This window comes from Coturnix japonica, chromosome W (assembly GCF_054131305.1).
Source record: "Coturnix japonica strain WE chromosome W, WE-NBRP24, whole genome shotgun sequence".
Taxonomy (NCBI): Eukaryota; Metazoa; Chordata; class Aves; order Galliformes; family Phasianidae; genus Coturnix; species Coturnix japonica.
In genome coordinates, this window is record NC_140701.1 from 2,944,314 (window position 1) to 2,965,278 (window position 20,965).

The 20,965-nt window shown below is 49.0% G+C and overlaps 3 protein-coding genes and 2 long non-coding RNA genes across 8 annotated transcripts in view; 3 read left to right on the top strand and 2 right to left on the bottom strand.

Annotated features, from left to right (window-relative positions):
* Nucleotides 1-20,965, top strand: part of LOC146754228 (uncharacterized) — an 88,998-nt gene that overhangs the window by 29,214 nt on the left and 38,819 nt on the right. The gene's annotated exons all lie outside the window — the stretch shown is intronic.
* Nucleotides 1,128-3,108, bottom strand: LOC146754230 (uncharacterized). Its single transcript, XR_014938965.1, has 3 exons — nucleotides 2,930-3,108; nucleotides 2,096-2,290; nucleotides 1,128-1,778 (listed from the first exon to the last, which is right to left on the bottom strand). It is a non-coding gene; the product is annotated as an uncharacterized LOC146754230 (long non-coding RNA).
* LOC146754231 (maestro heat-like repeat-containing protein family member 7) lies at nucleotides 3,308-4,521 on the top strand. The gene is made up of 4 exons (XM_085527684.1): nucleotides 3,308-3,497; nucleotides 3,649-3,750; nucleotides 3,868-3,970; nucleotides 4,209-4,521. The coding sequence occupies exons 1-4, from the start codon at nucleotides 3,381-3,383 to the stop codon at nucleotides 4,274-4,276; spliced, it is 390 nt and encodes a 129-aa protein (XP_085383810.1). The 5' UTR covers nucleotides 3,308-3,380; the 3' UTR covers nucleotides 4,277-4,521.
* On the top strand, nucleotides 4,574-8,394 carry LOC107307787 (uncharacterized). 3 transcript variants are annotated; one of them, XR_014938967.1, is made up of 4 exons: nucleotides 4,574-6,263; nucleotides 6,346-6,592; nucleotides 7,232-7,426; nucleotides 7,744-8,394. It is a non-coding gene; the product is annotated as an uncharacterized LOC107307787 (long non-coding RNA). The 3 variants fall into 3 exon arrangements; XR_014938966.1 differs by having other exon boundaries at nucleotides 4,574-6,592; XR_014938968.1 differs by having other exon boundaries at nucleotides 4,574-6,592; nucleotides 7,747-8,394.
* On the bottom strand, nucleotides 16,968-20,225 carry LOC146754232 (uncharacterized). 2 transcript variants are annotated; one of them, XM_085527688.1, is made up of 5 exons: nucleotides 19,803-20,225; nucleotides 19,610-19,711; nucleotides 18,758-18,901; nucleotides 17,900-18,041; nucleotides 16,968-17,714 (listed from the first exon to the last, which is right to left on the bottom strand). In XM_085527688.1, the coding sequence occupies exons 2-5, from the start codon at nucleotides 19,626-19,628 to the stop codon at nucleotides 17,618-17,620; spliced, it is 402 nt and encodes a 133-aa protein (XP_085383814.1). In that variant the 5' UTR covers nucleotides 19,629-19,711; nucleotides 19,803-20,225; the 3' UTR covers nucleotides 16,968-17,617. The 2 variants fall into 2 exon arrangements, with proteins under 2 accessions (XP_085383814.1, XP_085383813.1); XM_085527687.1 differs by lacking the exons at nucleotides 19,610-19,711; nucleotides 19,803-20,225 and having other exon boundaries at nucleotides 18,758-19,065.

Below are 20,965 nucleotides of genomic sequence, written 5' to 3' on the forward strand. Positions count from 1 at the left end.
CTTTATTTATTGCTTACATCCCACTGAATGCAGCAAGAATATTCAGAAATATAAGTGTGAGGTGCCACTTCTCTCTTGCTGGTGCAAAAGCAGATCAAACCTCTGCACATCAGGAGCAAAAAGAGACAGATTTTGCAGAGCACTCCATAGCTGGGACTGCAGGAGGGCTCAGCCTGCTGTGCATAGCAAAGTTTCTCTTGTGTCCCTTGTCTCACTGCAGCTTTAAGGAATTCCCGAGGGGAGCTGCCTTAATAGCAAGTTGTACCACTTTTAAAGCTACATTTGTATCGCTCACACAGCAAGAGCTCTTGTCACATGGAAGCCATCGAATGAAAACACTGACGTGGCAAGAGAATAAGGCGAGATAATGAGAAATTAAGAGCATGAAAAGTAAATGCTCTAGAAAAGCTGACACTTCATAACACTTCAAGTGAACACTTGCCTGAATTTCAAAGTCGACCGATAAAAAATTATTTGCTTTTCTTATGTAACAGAAATAGATAAAGAATTCTGTTTGGATAGGAAAAGATTCCACTAGGCTGCAATTTACGTATGGATGCTCAATATTTAAGGAAATTGATTCTTTTACTTTGTAAAAGTGCTGTGCGTCACAGGGCAACCATGGGTCCTGTGATCCATCCTGCCCAGCCCCACAGCACGGGGCTCAGCTGTGACCCAGGAGCAGCCACCATCCTGTCCATGGCAGGGTGACCCTGCGCATGCCATCGTGCCCTCCACCAGGCCATGGAAACTGCATTTTCTTCTTCCCCCCCCCATCCCCAGAATGATAAAAGACAGACTCCATCAAGTCAATAGAGATGCTCCTGTTTCAAGGTGTGCAGAAATTCCCACCCTGCAGTGGTTTGAACAAGGACTGGTGACACGAAACAAACGGGGCTGCAGAAAGCAGAAAGAAATTGGTCTGTGCTTTATGGGGCACATCCTGGAGCTCCTCTGAGATCCGAGTTCAGCACCAATGGGATCATGCAGAGAAATCCTTAAGTCCGAGTTCAAAAGTCGTTTCTTCAGTGACCAAAGGGAAGTGAGAGCGCATAAGGAGAGAATACCACTCCCAGGGCTCAACGCAGCCATTCCCCTGCAGCATTTGAAGCACGGACTCAGATGTGAATGATCCAAATCCTTTATTACAAGTTCTCACATCCATTATAAACCTTCACAAGTTTTTTTTTTTCTAACATATCCAATCAGAGCCGTGAGTCCCTTCTTCTCCTTCCAGAGGTGTCCTTGGTTCTCAGGCTGTTGATCTGGCTCCACAGCTGCTGCTCTGAACAGCTTTTCTTGTATTCCCACATTCCCCCACGAGCCCAGCGCGGGGCAGGGCAGGATGGAGCAGGGGATGCTCCAAGGGACCACAGGAGAGGTAGAAGAAAGCTCCAGTGTGAGACCAGGGCCTCGTCGGCCCCCTGAGCAGAGAAACATGAGCAGGGCAGCTGGAGAGGCTGCGTCCTCATTGACACTCCTGGGCTGAGCCTTCAGCCTTCTGAAGGGCTCCAGCCATGCACCATCGTTCTCTGTAGGATTGTCCTTCAGGTGTGCAGCCGTGGGGGAGTCGTGCAGGATCAGGGTCCAACCCGTCCACACTCCGCTCCTGGCACAACCATCTCCATCCTCACCCATCTGCAGCCCTTCCCCACCCCACTGCAGAGCAAAGTGGGTACCCAGGGAAGAGCAGAGGGTCAGCAGACGTTGCAGTTGGGATTCAGAGATCTCTGCAGGGAAGCTCAGGGTGAGCCAGGTCAGATGCGCAGCTCCGGCTGCTGCACAAACAAAAGAGAGTGGATTTCAGAGTCTTGCTGCCAAAATGCTCCCCAAGAACAGCAGGGGATGCCCAGCGCCAGGGAAGAGGGGACCCTGCATGGGGATATCCCAGAGAGCGGGCAGGGGACAGACTAAGACAGCAAGGTGAGAGGAAGGCACTGAGGGACCAGAAAGCTGCAAGATCCCCTCTGCCCTCTTCGCCCTCCAGGCTCCTGGCCCCACTCAGTGCAAACCCACCCAGGCCCAGGGATGACAAGTCAACACAGGGCACTCTCACCTCCTGCAGGATCTGGGGAGCACCAAGCCCGAGGCTCACCTGGAGGCAGTGAAGATGTGCTTGGAGTTGGTGCAGATGGCGTTGATGGGGCTGCCCTTTGATCTCCCCAACTGGGCCGAAGTTATCCATGTTCCAGACTTTGATCACACCTCCTTGGTACGCACTCAACAACATGGGGCAGCCAGGGATGAAGGCCAGGGTACAGACCCAATCTTTGTGTGCTCTTGGGATTTGCTGTAGGTACATGGCAGAGCAGAGATCACAATCAGCCTCATGCACTCAGCTGCAGGGCTGCAGATCATCCACTGCTGCCCCAGAGTCAATCCAAATCACCAAGCTGGACGCAAGACTTGGGGCCTGAATCCTCTTCTCAGAGAGTAACATAGCAACTGATGCTCCAAGCCTATGTCCCAAGGGGAAGTGGCAGTTCTGGGTGCCCTTCAGTACACACCCATAGGCACACAGAGCCACTTGGCACACACACTGCCAGATCCCCAGGCTGCCTTTCCAGGATAGCAGGACCTAGACCAGGTCCCTCAGCCTTCCTCCTTCCACACTTCCACATACCCTCGATCACAATTCCACATACCCTCTATTACACTTCCACATACCCTCAGTTACACTTTCTTATACCATCAGAACAGTTTGTCCCATTCAGACACCTTTAATACCATATAACGTTCCCTTAGCAATCCGTATTGTTCAGTTATAAACAAAAAGTTACTTTCTCTTTAACCCTTTTTCCTTTGTACATGATTCCACTATTTATACCCTCAATTAATGATTCATATTGCATGTGATGTTATGATGTGGAATATGGACAGCAACAGCACAAAACCATGACACAGTGTTACCGACCCAACAGGCTCCGACCTTAGAGCCGCTCAGGGCTTTGCTAGCAGATCTCAGCAAGGAGGCTCCCACCTCCGTCTTCGGCACTCCATGGGAAGATTGTCGGGGTCACTGAGCTGCAGCAATACAACAGGGCTGGCAAAAATGTTCTTGGTTGGTGTGAGAGAACCTGAGCTGGGGCTCATCCAAGGAGATTCAGCGATCACAGGGTGGGTGCTTGACAGGAGCGTCTTCTCCTTTCTTTCCTTCTCTGGGCTCTCAGGAATGACATGTCCTGTGGGCTCTGTAGCACTGCTGGCCGTGTCACTGCTAGTGCAGCTTGGTTGTTCTTGGTGATGTCAGGCCCCTGTGCTGGGGCTCAGCCTACACTCATGCTCACCATGGGCAGTGAGAGTGTGCTGCTGAGGTCTGAGGTCCTCCTGTTCTCCCTCAGGCATCATCTGAAGTGCGAGAAGGTTCCATCCGCCTCTTCATGGATGTGATGGATGCTGTGCTGTGGTCTCAGAAGGGAAGCATGAAGAAGATCGTGCGCAGGGCCCTGCACCCTCTGCTCTTTCACATGAGTGACGAGACCCTGAGCGTAGCACAGGTACGAATTTCAGAGCTGAGCAGTGTGCAGGCAGTGGTGTGCTGACAGTTCAGCTGTGATGTGCAATTGAGAGCAAGTTCAGCAAGCATTCAGACACTGGGATGTGTGTCTGTGTGTGTGGTGCCATGTCCCTGCATCTGTTGTTCTGCAGGCATCTGGGGAAGCCCTTGTGTCCTGTGCAAAGTTCCTGAAGTGGAAGGAGCTCAAGCAGCAGACCCAGCAGAAGAACACAGTGGGGATCATGAAGTGTTTGGTGAGGACAATCTCACAGCCCCCACCTTTTTGCTGGGGGAAAGGGGATGCTGGAGGAGGGGTTGCAGCAGCAGCTGTGGCTGCTCTGCAAGCCCCATGCTCTTGTTCTCTTCTTCAGCTGCAGCAGGACAGAAAGGGAGTGGAAGGGTACCTGCAGCAGAGCCTGCCATACCTGGAGGATTCTCAGGCCTCCTTGCGATGCGAGGCTGTCAGATTCATTGGTGAGCCCAACCCCTGCGTCCCTCTTTGGGCCCTGCCCTGGCAGGAAGGCACAGCCCTGAAGCCCCCAGGTACAGCCTGCCCATGCCGGTAGCCACAGTGGGTGCCTTGCTCAGGTCCCCCCTCAGGTGCCGTCCCTGCCTGCAGCATGGAAGGGGAAGCAGCTGGGCTGGCGGGGTTGGGGTCTGAGCTTCTGGCAGCATGTTGGGGAGTGGGTGTCTGACAGAGCTCTTTCCCTAGGGCTGATTGGGAAGCACGCCAGGGAGCAGAGTGAGGAGATGCTGAATGAACTCTGCAGTGGTGAGTGAGGGCAGTGCTGTGTGTGTTGGGGCTGGGGGCAGAGCTGGGCAGCATGCAGCTGTGCTTTGCCCTGCTGCAAGGAAATGCTGCAGGGGCAGAGGAGCATTCATGGCAGTCCTGAGCAGTGTCTTCCACTGACCCGTCAGTCTCCCGTGCTCCTCCTGGCCAGGAAAAGCAAGGAGTGGGGCTGGCAAGGCCCAGAGTGGAAGCTGGTGGCTCTCTGTAGACTGGGGGTCCCATCTCTGCTCTGTTTCCTTCTGTTGCAGCCCTTCAGCCTTTGGAAAATGACCCCCATCTAACAGTCTGTTCTATGGCATCTGAGACCATCCAGAAGCTGAGACACCAAAGGCAGAAGGCGGCACCAGCACGGAGAAGGCTCCCAGCACTTTTCCGCTGGTCCTGCATAGCCTTCTGAGGGATAATTCTTGTTCATTAATGTTGCTAGGACACCTGTACAGCAACGTTGCTGGGACATGTGTTCCTGTCACGCAAGACAGACCCCCTGAACAACAGCGGGAGCCTTGGAGCACAGACATCTTGGAAGAAAGAACAGGAACCAAGCTGGTTAGAACTGGGTCTGTAGTTAGCGATTAATTAAATTGAAAAGCACAATTGAAAGCCTTTGGAAGGAAGATCTGGAGAATATGACCACTAGAGAGCGGCACGTATGCACACAGATGCAGAACTGATCATAATTACACTGACTAAATTGTAACTCCTCATATGAGTTCTTGGAACTTAAACAAGCAAGCAGAAAAGTTGTGTTTTATTCTAGCTTTTGCAAAGCCGGAATGCTAGGCAGCAAAGCTCCTGCTTGCTTATAGTGCTGTGTGCCTGGACATAAGTGTCATGTGGAAAAAGACAAAGAAACACATTTTCTTTGCCTATGTCTTGGAGAGCCAGGAATCCAGAATTCAAGATCTTTGCTTTTGAGTTTGCAATTCAAAACCGGATTAGAAAGGATTCTGCAAACTTTCTTTGATGACATTAGACTCTTCATTAACAACAATACTGTTTCTAATACTACTAATAACAGCAACACAACAACAAAATAATGGAAGATGAAGGAAGACATGGGGACAAGAGTCACTGGAGGAAATTTCTCCTTTGAACTGAATTGGTGTTAGTGTCCCCGTGCACAAGAACCAAGGAGAGAGCAAGCATGTTTTGTACTCTTCAGAATGCAGTGTGGTTCATCTTATTGTCATCCAAATGAGACCGGGATTTCACTGCATTGTTGGAAATGGGAAAACAGTGCCAAAGTTGCATGTTTTGAAGCGGAAAAATAGTAATTTTTAAAACCCACAGCAATAGAGTAGAGAAGATCACCAGCAAAGCCTGTATCACTTGACCTCAGAGTAAAAGCAACAGTCAACCAAAGAAGAGGATGCTGATCCATTTCATGCACTTTTGTAAGGATGTGAAAGCGAGCAGACTTACCTGAAGGTGGTGTAACGTTAGTGGTAAACATCACCAAGCTCCCTCCAAAAGTGGACTTGACCTTTTGTCTCTGCGACCATCTACGTACAGAGGGAGCTACTGGAGAGCTGTGCTCGGATCCTTCAGTTTTCATGTCTCTTACCATCTCTCTTCCAGGAGATCTTGCGAAGAAAGGCTTTTCCTGTGAGGATGAAACACAGATAGGAAATGTTACATCTAGTTTTGCTGTGGGAGTTTACCTCTGTGTGTGACACATTCATTCTTCTGACAGCTGCTAACACTCAGTTTATTAATAAAAATCATACCTTTATTACTTTGTGCCTTGCAGATTAATCTGAATGTAAGAAAATCGGGTTGACTTTGTTTGCTTCGCTCAACACTGGCCACATCAAGATAACAAAGGACATTGTTTTCAAGAATAATTGCAGCTATCTTCCAGTTGGCTTGTGCTTCTGTGTTTCTGAGAAACACCATCTAGCAATTTCTTTTTCTTCTTTTTTTGCACGAGTCCTGGATGCTGGTGTGTGTTGTGCTCTGTTGTTTGCTGACCAGCAGGTGAGAGGACTGTGTTTTGTGTTGGGTGTTGAGTTTTGTCTATCTCAGGGGCCATCCAATTGGATCCATCCTCTTTTTGCAGTGTTTAGGGACAGTTAATTTGCTGTTGCCTGGAGCTATGTGTGAAGTGCAGGACTAGAAGCTGTGATCGCTGAATCTCCTTGGATGAGCCCCAGCTCAGGTTCTCTCACACCAACCAAGAACATTTTTGCCAGCCCTGTTGTATTGCTGCAGCTCAGTGACCCCGACAATCTTCCCATGGAGTGCCGAAGACGGAGGTGGGAGCCTCCTTGCTGAGATCTGCTAGCAAAGCCCTGAGCGGCTCTAAGGTCGGAGCCTGTTGGGTCGGTAACACTGTGTCATGGTTTTGTGCTGTTGCTGTCCATATTCCACATCATAACATCACATGCAATATGAATCATTAATTGAGGGTATAAATAGTGGAATCATGTACAAAGGAAAAAGGGTTAAAGAGAAAGTAACTTTTTGTTTATAACTGAACAATACGGATTGCTAAGGGAACGTTATATGGTATTAAAGGTGTCTGAATGGGACAAACTGTTCTGATGGTATAAGAAAGTGTAACTGAGGGTATGTGGAAGTGTAATAGAGGGTATGTGGAATTGTGATCGAGGGTATGTGGAAGTGTGGAAGGAGGAAGGCTGAGGGACCTGGTCTAGGTCCTGCTATCCTGGAAAGGCAGCCTGGGGATCTGGCAGTGTGTGTGCCAAGTGGCTCTGTGTGCCTATGGGTGTGTACTGAAGGGCACCCAGAACTGCCACTTCCCCTTGGGACATAGGCTTGGAGCATCAGTTGCTATGTTACTCTCTGAGAAGAGGATTCAGGCCCCAAGTCTTGCGTCCAGCTTGGTGATTTGGATTGACTCTGGGGCAGCAGTGGATGATCTGCAGCCCTGCAGCTGAGTGCATGAGGCTGATTGTGATCTCTGCTCTGCCATGTACCTACAGCAAATCCCAAGAGCACACAAAGATTGGGTCTGTACCCTGGCCTTCATCCCTGGCTGCCCCATGTTGTTGAGTGCGTACCAAGGAGGTGTGATCAAAGTCTGGAACATGGATAACTTCGGCCCAGTTGGGGAGATCAAAGGGCAGCCCCATCAACGCCATCTGCACCAACTCCAAGCACATCTTCACTGCCTCCAGGTGAGCCTCGGGCTTGGTGCTCCCCAGATCCTGCAGGAGGTGAGAGTGCCCTGTGTTGACTTGTCATCCCTGGGCCTGGGTGGGTTTGCACTGAGTGGGGCCAGGAGCCTGGAGGGCGAAGAGGGCAGAGGGGATCTTGCAGCTTTCTGGTCCCTCAGTGCCTTCCTCTCACCTTGCTGTCTTAGTCTGTCCCCTGCCCGCTCTCTGGGATATCCCCATGCAGGGTCCCCTCTTCCCTGGCGCTGGGCATCCCCTGCTGTTCTTGGGGAGCATTTTGGCAGCAAGACTCTGAAATCCACTCTCTTTTGTTTGTGCAGCAGCCGGAGCTGCGCATCTGACCTGGCTCACCCTGAGCTTCCCTGCAGAGATCTCTGAATCCCAACTGCAACGTCTGCTGACCCTCTGCTCTTCCCTGGGTACCCACTTTGCTCTGCAGTGGGGTGGGGAAGGGCTGCAGATGGGTGAGGATGGAGATGGTTGTGCCAGGAGCGGAGTGTGGACGGGTTGGACCCTGATCCTGCACGACTCCCCCACGGCTGCACACCTGAAGGACAATCCTACAGAGAACGATGGTGCATGGCTGGAGCCCTTCAGAAGGCTGAAGGCTCAGCCCAGGAGTGTCAATGAGGACTCAGCCTCTCCAGCTGCCCTGCTCATGTTTCTCTGCTCAGGGGGCCGACGAGGCCCTGGTCTCACACTGGAGCTTTCTTCTACCTCTCCTGTGGTCCCTTGGAGCATCCCCTGCTCCATCCTGCCCTGCCCCGCGCTGGGCTCGTGGGGGAATGTGGGAATACAAGAAAAGCTGTTCAGAGCAGCAGCTGTGGAGCCAGATCAACAGCCTGAGAACCAAGGACACCTCTGGAAGGAGAAGAAGGGACTCACGGCTCTGATTGGATATGTTAGAAAAAAAAAAACTTGTGAAGGTTTATAATGGATGTGAGAACTTGTAATAAAGGATTTGGATCATTCACATCTGAGTCCGTGCTTCAAATGCTGCAGGGGAATGGCTGCGTTGAGCCCTGGGAGTGGTATTCTCTCCTTATGCGCTCTCACTTCCCTTTGGTCACTGAAGAAACGACTTTAGAACTTAAGGATTTCTCTGCATGATCCCATTGGTGCTGAACTCGGATCTCAGAGGAGCTCCAGGATGTGCCCCATAAAGCACAGACCAATTTCTTTCTGCTTTCTGCAGCCCCGTTTGTTTCGTGTCACCAGTCCTTGTTCAAACCACTGCAGGGTGGGAATTTCTGCACACCTTGAAACAGGAGCATCTCTATTGACTTGATGGAGTCTGTCTTTTATCATTCTGGGGATGGGGGGGGGAAGAAGAAAATGCAGTTTCCATGGCCTGGTGGAGGGCACGATGGCATGCGCAGGGTCACCCTGCCATGGACAGGATGGTGGCTGCTCCTGGGTCACAGCTGAGCCCCGTGCTGTGGGGCTGGGCAGGATGGATCACAGGACCCATGGTTGCCCTGTGACGCACAGCACTTTTACAAAGTAAAAGAATCAATTTCCTTAAATATTGAGCATCCATACGTAAATTGCAGCCTAGTGGAATCTTTTCCTATCCAAACAGAATTCTTTATCTATTTCTGTTACATAAGAAAAGCAAATAATTTTTTATCGGTCGACTTTGAAATTCAGGCAAGTGTTCACTTGAAGTGTTATGAAGTGTCAGCTTTTCTAGAGCATTTACTTTTCATGCTCTTAATTTCTCATTATCTCGCCTTATTCTCTTGCCACGTCAGTGTTTTCATTCGATGGCTTCCATGTGACAAGAGCTCTTGCTGTGTGAGTGATACAAATGTAGCTTTAAAAGTGGTACAACTTGCTATTAAGGCAGCTCCCCTCGGGAATTCCTTAAAGCTGCAGTGAGACAAGGGACACAAGAGAAACTTTGCTATGCACAGCAGGCTGAGCCCTCCTGCAGTCCCAGCTATGGAGTGCTCTGCAAAATCTGTCTCTTTTTGCTCCTGATGTGCAGAGGTTTGATCTGCTTTTGCACCAGCAAGAGAGAAGTGGCACCTCACACTTATATTTCTGAATATTCTTGCTGCATTCAGTGGGATGTAAGCAATAAATAAAGAAATAAAATAAAAATATTATTGCTTTGGTTCTCAAAAAAAAAAAAAAGAACTGCCCAGCTTAATTTTGCTCCAGATCCTTCACTGCTTTGTTGCCTTTCACTGGACAAGATTTAGGGCCTCAATATCTTTCTTATAGTGAGGGGTCCAAAACAGAACACTGATAAACAGACCGGTATTGTGATCAATAGAACTTGAGGAAGAAATTCATCTTTCATGAGGAGCTCCTCTTTGAACAGCACCAGGAACTAAGACAGGTGTTTGATTATTTCCTGCTATGAGGCAAAGATGGATCAGCAGATACAGCTGGAATCTATCTCTCTCCTCCCCACTTTATTCCCCACCTTCAATTCTTTTTGGAAAGGAAATGCTGCAAATCTGGACTTATTTGGGAAATCACCGTGCACACAATGAAGTGAGAAAGCACCGTGCACATGAACAAGGCAAGATCCTGGATCAAGCTTTCAGTGGAAGGGAAATGCCTGAAAGGATTGAGCAAAGTCCTGGCGAAAAATACCTGGGGTTCCTGTTGGTGGGAAGCTGAACATGAGCCAGCAGTGTGCTCTCACAGCACAGAAAGTTAACCATATCCTGGGCTGCATCAAAAGAAGCACGGCCAGCAGGGCAAAGGAGGCGATCCTGCCCCTCTACTCTGTGCTGATGAGGCCTCATCTGGAGTACTGCATCCAGATGCAGAGTCCTCAGTACAGGAGAGACATGGACCTGTTGGAGCATGTACAGGTCACTGATACATGCCATAGAACTGATTCAAGGGCTGGAACACCTCTCCTATGAGGACAGGCTGAAAGAGCTGGGGCTGTTCAGCCTGGAGTACAAAAGGCTCCACGGTGACCTGAGAGCAGCCATGAAATCCTTAACAGGGGAAAGTAGAAAGAAATACAAATAAAAGAGATTTCCATTAGGATATTTAGCAACACAGTCAGTAAGGGAAGTCAGTAAGGCACAGATGATTTGCTACATACTACCAGAAGAAGAAATAAATATTACAATTCAATGGTAAATTCAGTTGTATTCACTTTTACTTCTTCATAGACTAAGATCTGAATACATAGGAAACCAAGAGAAAATTTATTACAGGGATTATAGCTCTTTCATTAAAAATGTCTGAAACTTAATAAAGAAAGTCAGCCAGGGATGGATTTATTGACCATATCAAATATGACCCCTGACTTCAATTCTTTGTGTTGCTTTTTACAAGGAAATGTTCTCTTGGCAGTGGGGTCAGCATATTTGGTGTTGAAAGATGCTGTAGAGCAAGGACTGACTCCACTCAGACATCAGGATGCCCAGGACAAGTAGGGTTCCCAAAAGGGGAAACTACAAGCTGCCATCAACATCTCAAAGTAAAATCTCTTGGAGAAGGCAGGTTTGTGCAGAGCCAGAAAGATCATGAGGCTGCAAACACTTTCAAGGCATATTATGGTAAAAGCGAAGTTCTCCAGCACATGTAGATACCAGGAGGAGAGAGAAGGGGGTCCATGCACTGTCACTGTCTTTCCTCTGATATTCTATATAGTTCCATAGCAAATTAAATTCTTTGGCAGGTGAATTGCTGTAATAACAGAAGTAAAATAATAAAAAAAGCCATCGCCTGGGCACAATGAGGCACACTGAGAAACAGTGAAGGGACAAGAAGGAGAGACCTCAGCTTCCTCTGTTGTGGGTCTTCAAAGTGCACCTGCAGCAGTCAGCTATTTTCCCTTATTATTTGGCCCTTTTCAAGATTTTCTTTGTGATACTGTTTTTATTTTATTATTATTTTTATTTTTCTGTTTTTAAGAGTCTCTACATGTTGTAGGTACTTCCCTCATCCAAAATTTCCTTTCTTCTTACGATAAAAGAATACAGATTATTCCCTCAATAATGGGAAAGGACAAATAGAAGCTGCTTCACCCCATCTGAGGTCAGGCTGTTTCCACACATAGGAAAATTGCAGGTAAGTGGAGGGGATTTTATCTAAGTGTAGGAACCAGGGGTGAAAATGTTGATTTTCTCCTCTATGAGAAGGGCAGAGCCAGCCATGCACACCCACAGAGCACAGAGCTTTTCATTGCTTCTTCATTTTTAAGTAAAATCATAGGGAAACTGTCAGACAATCAATGTGCAGAAGTGGTACAATCTCTTGAAAAGCCACTTACAGATCTGCAAAACTTGCAAAAAACAATTTTCTGTTTATCCAATTGTTTTCCCATCTCCAGATAAGACCCCGTGCTCTGATCCATTTTTTGTGCGTGCATCAACAGATTTACAAAAAGAAACAAGTCAGCAACTGGCAATTTATTCAAGGTGTTGAAAGTATCAGACAGTTGGTAGATTAGAAAGCAAACTGATTCCTCCAGAATTTCTTGGGGGACTCTCAGGAAATGGGATCCAGTAGGAGCTGGTCTGAAGTGGGGACTACTCCATTTCTAAGGAACTGTACATCAATGAGGAACTAGTTCAATGCTTTCTCAATCAAAGAAAAACCTGACTTCAGTACACGTCTGACCAAATGCCCAAGCTGTACAAACCTAAGTCAAGGTGTGAATGCAACTCTCTGAAAGGCAATTTTGTCATTTATTTCATTTATTTCATTAGTAAACATGGAAGTTTGGTGGCCCTTCCAGGCAGGGGGGCTGGAGCTTCATGATCCTTGGGGTCCCTTCCAACCCGGGTCATTCTGTGATTCTGTGATTCATTTCTCTGCATTGACAAGACTATCTTCCTTGTGTAAGCAGAAAGAAGAGCTGCTGGAGAGGAGCTCTGCTGAGAGGGACCTGGGCGTCCTGGTGGACGACAGATTGACCATGAGCCAGCAGTGTGCCCTTGTAGCCAAAAAAGCCAGGGGTGGGTAAAAGATCTAACACACATCTCTATGATGGGGGTGGCCCAATCACAAGCAGTGCTGCGCTCAGTTGTTCTGCTTGCCTGCTCCTCGAGGAGTTAGGAGAAATCTATGCCTGTTGCGTGTTCGAGTGCGTGTGCAATGCCATGTGGAGGGCTTATCACAATAAAGATTGGCGGATTTGCTGCGTAGACCGGTCAGAACTCAGATCTGCGTTGTGCTTCCTGCGGCACCAAACGCCCAACAGTGGCAGTTCCATGTATTGGCCAGCAGGTGGCAGCAGAGACCACGGAAAGAACGTCTGCGGGACAGACCCTGGGGATCCGTTCTCTTTTGATTATAGGGGAAATATATTGAAAGCTTCAGATTTCATTAATCTTTGTGGGAATCATATAATGTGCAACTCAAATCTACCTCTTCGTGCAGTGACTGCCTGTAAATTTGCTAGAGCCTGATATAATATGGCCTTGTGCTTTCCGCTAACTCACCTTCATTTCATTTTCATTACATTTGCTTGGTAGTCAGATTTTGGTGTGTGGATATTTTAAAACAATCTAACTGACATTGGCAAAAAAAAAAAAAAAAATAATTAAAAAAAAATGCACGACAGCATCAATTGTATCAATTTTTATAGGTAAGATAAAGAAGAGCAGTTTCCCTTAGTTTTCTGTGCCTCTTTACTTTCTTACCCTCTCCCCTTGTGTGAGAAACTCTCAAAGTCAAAGATTTCTAGTTAGGCAAAGCTGGCAGCTATAGCAGCAGTGCTTATTCATTACTGCAATACTGCGCGCACATCCCCTGTTGGCAAGGGAGAAACTGCACACCAGTCAGTGAAATCAATTCTGTTCTGTGCCCTAAACCCAATGCAGATGATGCTCTCATGGCTCTCATTGGTTGAGCATCTCAGGCTCACACACTCCTCCAGACTGTTGCTAGGATTCATTTCCATAGAAGGTCAATTACCAACCTCTTGTTTTTAGGTCTGCCTTGTACTTTTCTGCGGAGAGAGAAGGGCAATGTTTCCAACAGTCAGTACATTCATTCTGTCCTGTGCTGGGCTCTACCCACCCTGTGTATCTATCTTGTGCTTGTCTCAATTCTCCCCATGTCAGAATGCCCCCAGTCTGAACTTAACTCTGTTCAGCAACTTTCTTGGTGCAAAAACTACTTATACAGCTGTTTTACAAGAGGGTTATACATTCAGTTAGGGCCTACACTATGTACTGAAAATACTGGAAACTTCCACTGCAAAAACACAATCTACCTCTCCCATCTGTGCAGCCTTGCAGACCCAGAGCATGCCAGGTTATTTCTGCTTTCATAGCATTTGCATGCTGTAGGGTGAGCAAAAGGTTCTGCTGCTTGATTCTTCTGCAAGAGCTGCCTACCGGCAAATGGTTGCAGGGATGGAGGATGTGACAGAAAGCATTTGTCTCCACAAGAGCATAGTTACATTCAGTGCAGAGAGTGTGAGAGTCAGGTTGGTGTGGAAAAGCACTGACACGCTGGGGATGATGCAGTGCTCACATGTCTAACACTCACAGACATTACTGTCAGAAGGATGGTGCTGTGTTGTGCTTCTACCTTTGGCAGCCCCTGGAGAAATGCTGTGGCACACAGAACACCTTTGTATTGCACTGACTGCTGCCATGCAGCATGGATTTAACACACCAAATCCAGAGGAGCATGACTGCATCTAACTGCCCTGAGAAAAACTACTGTAGCTGAAGAGATGAGGAGGCAGCTGCTCATCTGCAGAACAAGCAGTACTGCCAGACATTGGGCCAGGTGAGCACCTCCTGCTGCAGCGTGATGATGACAGGGCTGGAGATGATCTGCAAAGCCAGCTTAAAAGTGGGAGACGTGAGTCAACATGGCAGGAGGACAGAGGTGTTAGGGAGCAGCCAAGGCATCAAAGAGTATCAAAAGGCTTTGAAAAGAATCACAAAGTGACAGCCAGGAAGACTGGGATTATCATGAGCAGCAACCTGGATGCTAGAGATTATTTGCTCCCATACAAAATGGTAGAGATCTTGCTGCAGACATCCCAAAGCCAGGCAAAATGGGAACCCAGAGCTCTGCCTGCACGAACCCCACAGCCAGAGTGTTGCAAGCTGAGCTGCCTTGCTGTTTGTTGCATTCATCCCAATCCCTGTGAATGAAGACTCGGAATGCAGTCAAGGCGATGATTGAGCATGAGAGTGACTTTATTCAATAAAAGACAGGAGGGCTTGAGAGGTCAAGGGTGAAGATGGGACCCCTCTTGTCAAGATGAGAGTGGCTCAGAGCTGGTGCTGCTGCCTGGTGCCTGGGACTGGCAGCCTGACTCTAAGTCCCCATCTAAGATGCTCAGCTTCACCTCACTGATGCTGCCCTGCTCCTGCATGGTGGTGCTGCTGCTGGGGCACTCAGGCTGTGCTTGGGATGGGCAGCACTGCAAAGGCGCTGGGTCACAATCCAGGCAGGTGAGTGTTGTGTCTGGCAGGCTCAGGTCAGCATCTTCAGCAGAGCCAGGAGATATGAGAGCATGAACGTGGATGAGCCCCTTGTGTCCGTCACTGTTACCATGTGGAAGGCTGTCATCCGAATTGCAGCAATTCGTGCTTAATAAGAACTCTCCATTAATGGAAACACACTGCACATCACTACTTGGTTTGGATCTTTGGGGTTGACAAGGGCTCAAATCACCTAGGAAGGCATAGAAACACAAGGTTTAGTGTCAAACGTTTGCAAGTTGAATCATGAAAGAGGCTGTTGATACTTGGTAATAGAGTGGCGGCAGGAAGAAGCAAATAGGCTTCAAGCAACAGAGCCACTGTCTTGAAAGTGATCCTCATGCAGGTCCAGCTCGTGTGTTGTTTCACTGTAATCTGCTTCTTTGGGTCTACCGAGTGGGCAGCAACACTCGAGCTGTTACTGATATCACTGAAAAGAACTGGAGACAATTGTTCTATTCCTAAGAGCTTCAAGGTGCCTAGAAGCACAAATAGAAACCAGCAGTATTTCATCACTTCATCAAAAAGAAGGTCAAACACCTGAGCTGTGAAGAGCAGTTACAGAACCTATGCATAAGATCACACCAGGCATAGTTTGTTCTAACAACAGTTATGGCACATAGTCCATTTCCTTCAATATTCCCAAAATGAAATGATGTGGAGCATTACAGGGAAAGAAACACTGCACACAGACACTATGACCCTGAATAGACTCAAGCAGCAGACTTAAAACAAGTCAGAGTTTTAGATTACAGGATATTTCAGGACCTATCATGTGTGAAATTCAGTTACACAACAGTGCCGAGGTGCCTGCGTTTCAAGCAACTTTCAGATCACAGCCATGTAAAATAAAAACAAATTCAGTGCAGAAATAGCAATCCTGTACCTTAATACTCATGAGATTATCCATTTTTTACAGCACTCTGACTAAGTTCTAAAACTTGCTCATCCCAGTTCACTTCAACAAGTTCCACCAGTTCAAGCAACGCAGTTCTGAGATCCTGTGTATGTTATGCAGATAGAATTGAACAGTGCAGAAATAATCTCTGACAGCTTTAAGAGCTCCGTTCTGCTTACAAACTCTCAGTCCAAAACTATTCTCAGTTTTAAGGAAATGAACACCTGAAGCAGTTGGATCATCTGCCATTTGCTGCATTCTGCTTCTTGGCATCATGATTAGCACAAAGGGTTTTCTGCTGTCCTGCAGAGATGGACGAAGTCCTGCTTACAAATGGACCAAGTTTCAGTGTACAGCAGAGTTTGTACCAGACTAACAAGCCACGTCATTCAATTCATTTGCTCAGGTTGTTATGCACTCAGAAAGGAAACAGAACTAACTGTTGAATTCTGAAGGTAATCTGTGGGGTCCTGTAGAGAGTGTTTTTTACAGCTAGTTAGCTGAGAAGGGTCGTAAACACGGTGCGGTTAATCAAGCAGCCATAACACCTGCAAGGACAGTGAGAACATCAGGATGCCCTGTGATGGTTAGAAACTAGCCATGGTTCTGGGAACTCAGCAAGGGAGTAGCATTCAGGATGATAACAACAAGCTGTTAAGATACTCGGGGATAGTATGTAATTGGGAACCAATGATGAGCTCCACTTTTGCAATATGTATGAGCTAATTATCCGTATTATAAAGGTACACGCAGCCAAGGAATAAACGAGATTCGCTGATCATGTCAATGACAGGTGTGGTCGTCTGCTTTTCTCCCGCCGTTCTGCAACATCGTTGTTGCTTAGTGTCACTGGGTTCGTTAAACTGCTGTTCATTCTCAGATCGTTGGTTTTTTTTCATTTTTTCCCTCCTAGACCCATTCACAATCTCCCTTCCCTTCCCCTCTCGGCCGCGCCGCACCGCGCTGTTAGAGAGGGGAGGTTCTTTGTTCCTTCTCTCCCTGGGTTTGTTCCCACTGTCACCGAGTGAGCTCTAGAGAGAACTCCGTGACACAAACTCATTGCAAAGTCTAAGCTAGAAGAAGCGTCACCTCAGTGTATCCCAGAAAAAGAACAGCGTTGAGATTTTAATTGGTTTTGGTTTTTTGTTTTATTGGGGGTGGGTTGTTTTTTGTTGGTTTTTTAGGGTTTATTTTTGTTTTTTTTGTCTTTTTTTTTGGGGGGGGGGGGGGGGGGGGAGGGGTGGAGGGGTGCGAGGGGAAGGGAGAGGGAGGGGACAGTTGTTTGGTTATTTTTAATATACAATAAAGCTATGCAGTTCCGCTGTCAGTCGCCTCAGAGAGTTCCCGAAGGAGCTCAACCACATTCTGCTCAACATCGAGTTGTTCCATTGAGTGGAGCAATGGTAGTCTTGCAGATGGAGCAATGCAGGAATTCTGACAGGATCTCCAGGTGTATCCAGTTCATCAACTGAAAGCTCCGCAACCAAATTGGAAGGGACCAGTCCTCTTGTGCCATCTGTCAGCTCTCCCTGAAACCAGCCATTCTCACCCACATCTCCAAAGACATTACGCATTGTCCGGCAGTCAGAGGAAGCTCGTTTTCTGGGTCCTCATTAGGACCCTCAACAGGAATGTAGCTGTGTCGAGCTAAGAATCTTCAAACTGCTGGTGATACCTGTCCTGGAGTATGCAGGATGAAGGACAAAAGCTCTGCTCTCACATTCAGGGCCATCCTCTGACAGAAGGCAGCACTCAGGACTGTTCCCAAGGATCTCTTTCATGGCTTTCAGTTCAAGCTCCTGGTCTTCCAGATGACCTTGAAGACTTCGGGCCTCTTCAATGGCAGAATGGAACGGACTGGAGCTATTATGGAGATTCTTGTTTGACTGGGTCAGAGTCTGTCTCGTTGCCTTCCCCAGCTCCATCTGCTGCTTCTGCTGCTCTCTTTTCCCTCTTGCGTGCTCTGTGAGAATGAGTTTCAGAAAGCACTACTCAGTGACAGGAAATAAGGGGAAACTTGAAAGACTTTGCAACCTAAGTCCTGGCAGTGTACTGCCAGTGGCTGATTTGGCCGTCCAGGATCCTGGCACCACAAATGCTTCATTGCCAAATGCAGCAATAAGGTGTTCTGGGGAACGGCCAACTCACAGGTAGTCTTTGAGCACCCATATCACAACACCAACAGCCAGCACCAGCGCAGGCAGCAGCATCGCTGAGACCGTCACCGGAATGTGGCGCTTCCGCACAGATGTGTGAGCAGCAGCCTCTGTGCTTTTGCCTGTGTTCATCCCTGGAAAAAATGAGACAATGTCCCACGTTACCTTCAGCTGTGCTACAGATAATCTCTCAGTGTGCTTCATGGACCCAAGAGGTCATTTTGTCAGTGGGTGCCTCCGTCTCTGGTGCCGAAGCACCGGAGGACAAGAAGGATTGCTTCCACCTCTCGTTGGGTACGGAGAGGCTGCACAGGCACTACCCGTGTCCTCCTCTGGGCCGAGAGCTGGGGCTGTACTCTGGGGTCTGGGCTTGGTCTGTGGGGAGAGCTACAGAGCAGAATCCCTCACGCTTTTCCCGGCATGCGTGTCCTGAGCTCCCCCTGTGGGACGCCCCCCAGGCTGAAGGTCAGGCTTCAGCCAGCACAGGGCACAGCGAGAGCCAGCCCAGGGGAGAAACACTCCAGCAGGCTCCTAGCATACAAGACCCTGCTCATCACCCTCAGGTGGCTTCGTTCCAAAAGGGCAAACTCTGCGATCTGGGAGCGGTGGGAGCTGAGCAGGGTCACAGAGGTCTGCAAGTACCTTCCCTGGCACATTGCTGGAACAACTCTCCACACCCCACGAAGGCCAGCCATTTTCAGAGAGCCACCCCTGGCTTCTTTTACATGTGCTCTATGCTCACACGCTCAGGTCTGGCTGCTGACCTGGTGTGCAAGAGCTGGCAGCAAGAGCCTGCAGGCATGCAGTGACTCTGGTTCGTGACACCGTATGATCATAGGACAGAAATTACCTGGCATGCCGGTTGGTGCTGCCTGCATTCCTCTGTCCGGGACGGGCAGTGTGGGATATCCACCTTCCTGCAGCGCATCCGGGACGGGCAGTGTGGGATATCCACCTTCCTGGAGTGCATCCCGCTCACTTTGTTGGTCCGTTCCTTTAGAAAGAAAGCAGGGCAGTAGGATTGGGATGTCACGTGCCCTCATCAAAAACTGAGCTTCTCCAATCCCGAGCTCAGGTAAAGTCCAGCCCCCCCCCCAAGTACACTGTGAGCCCCTCTGTTACCCAAGGGCATTTGGGCCCTCCCAGCTATTTGACAATGCTGACTCCCTCACACCTCTTGAGAAATCAGCTCCTGTGCAAGGCCCTCACATTCTGTGCTGTCACCAGCCCGTCACAGCCAGGTAGCTGCAGGCTGAAATCCAAGATCTAACACACAGTCCAAGCCTTCAAAATCAGCATCTCCACCTCATTTCCAGCATTAGCAAAGGCAGCCAACCCTGCTCGGGATGCTCCTCCTGCCTTGAACTTGCTCAGCTGCACGGAGGGCTTTGGATGAACAGAAGCACAGCGCTTGCCACTTTGCCACTTGCTGCCATCTGGGTGCCAATGACTGCACAAAGCAGCTCTGACAAGTAATGGTTGTGCTGGGGGAGCAGCTGCCTCTGGGTCTTGGCTGGATGCAGACCATCTGGCAGCAGACCAGCTCTGGTGCTTGACAGCACCTGCAAGGTGATACACGGAACACGGCTGCAGCACGGCTCTGACCCATCCCTTCCTGCTGTGCAGGCTACAGCCTGCCCACACCTGTATATCACACCTCAGCTTCCCAGGTCCCACAGTGAACAGACTGAAGTATACCCACCACGCTCTGCCTTCTCCATTTCCTTCAGCAGTCGCTTCAGGAGATGGGATGAGCCCTGAGAGTATTTTCCTCGATTGGATTCATCCTCTTCTCTTTCCGGACCTTAACAGAATGTATGAAGTTAAATATCATGTGCATGAAGATCTGAAGATCAGCGGCGAGTCAGCCAAGTCAGTGAAGACAGAGTACTCACTGCTGGGATTCCAGCTGGGCTCCAGCACAGGAGGAAACCGATGACCGGGCAAGGCCCACACTGGGGGCACTTCTGCAACCAAAGACCCATGAAAAGTTTTAGTCACACACTACAGCATCAACTGAGTAGCAGAGCATACAGGGGGCAGGGCCTGCAGACACAAGTGTGATCAGACACAGGTGAGGAGAGCTTCCGGCACATGTGGGGGCCTCCTTTTCCCTGAGTGACCTGTAGGGTCTGGCGGTGGTTGGGGAATGCCACAGCCCAAATACAAAGGTCTGGGCTCCCTCAGCTGCAGAGGGGCAGCGGTAACCTTCCCACTGAAACGTGGCAGCTCTCTGAGAGAAAAAATACTCATGGCTCATCTGTGCAAACCCTTCCGGGCACAAACAGGCTTGGAAGACCTGGAGAGGATCTCCAGTAAAATTGCACCCAGGTAAACCATGAGAGCATGAACGTTTCAGCCTCCAAGGAAACAGACACTCACAACTTACCCCTGGGTTGTCCCCCAGGCACAGGCATGAAGTCTGGATCCAAAGGAGCATCCGGAAAGGGAGCACGAAGCTCATCATCTAGAATCAAGAACAGATGAGATAAGTTCCCACTTATATGCACTATATGGTGTGATCTCCTTCTCCCTCAGTAACTGGATGTGGGGCATGGGAGAATAACTCAGGTCATGATTTCCAAAGTTGCAGGGTGGACGGGATGACCCGTAGGCTGGCACCTGGCAGCGTATGCAGTGCTCTCTCCGGGCCACGTGCCACATCTCTCACAGATTACGTGGAAGAAGATGCAGCCCCCCAGGGCTTTCTTACTGGGAGGCCTCTGATGGACAGCAAGGTCACACTGAGGCACTGGAGGAAAGCACACCTGTCTCTTCCCCTGGGCTGTGGACTGGGGCTCTGGCTTGGAAACTGGGGAGTGCCATGAGCCTGAAGCAGAAATGCTCATGCACGCCCAGCATGCCTCTTCTGAACTCTCCCCGGGCATCTCCCAGGACGAAGGCTGTGCTGCAGCCAGCAATTAGCAGAGCTACAGCCTGGCATGGCTGGAGCCAGCCCTGGGGAGCAGCACAGCCACGGGCTCTTACCTGGCTCCTGCAGTGCTGCCCATCACCCCCTACCCAGCAACACCCCCATGGAAGGCAGGCCCCAGGCAAG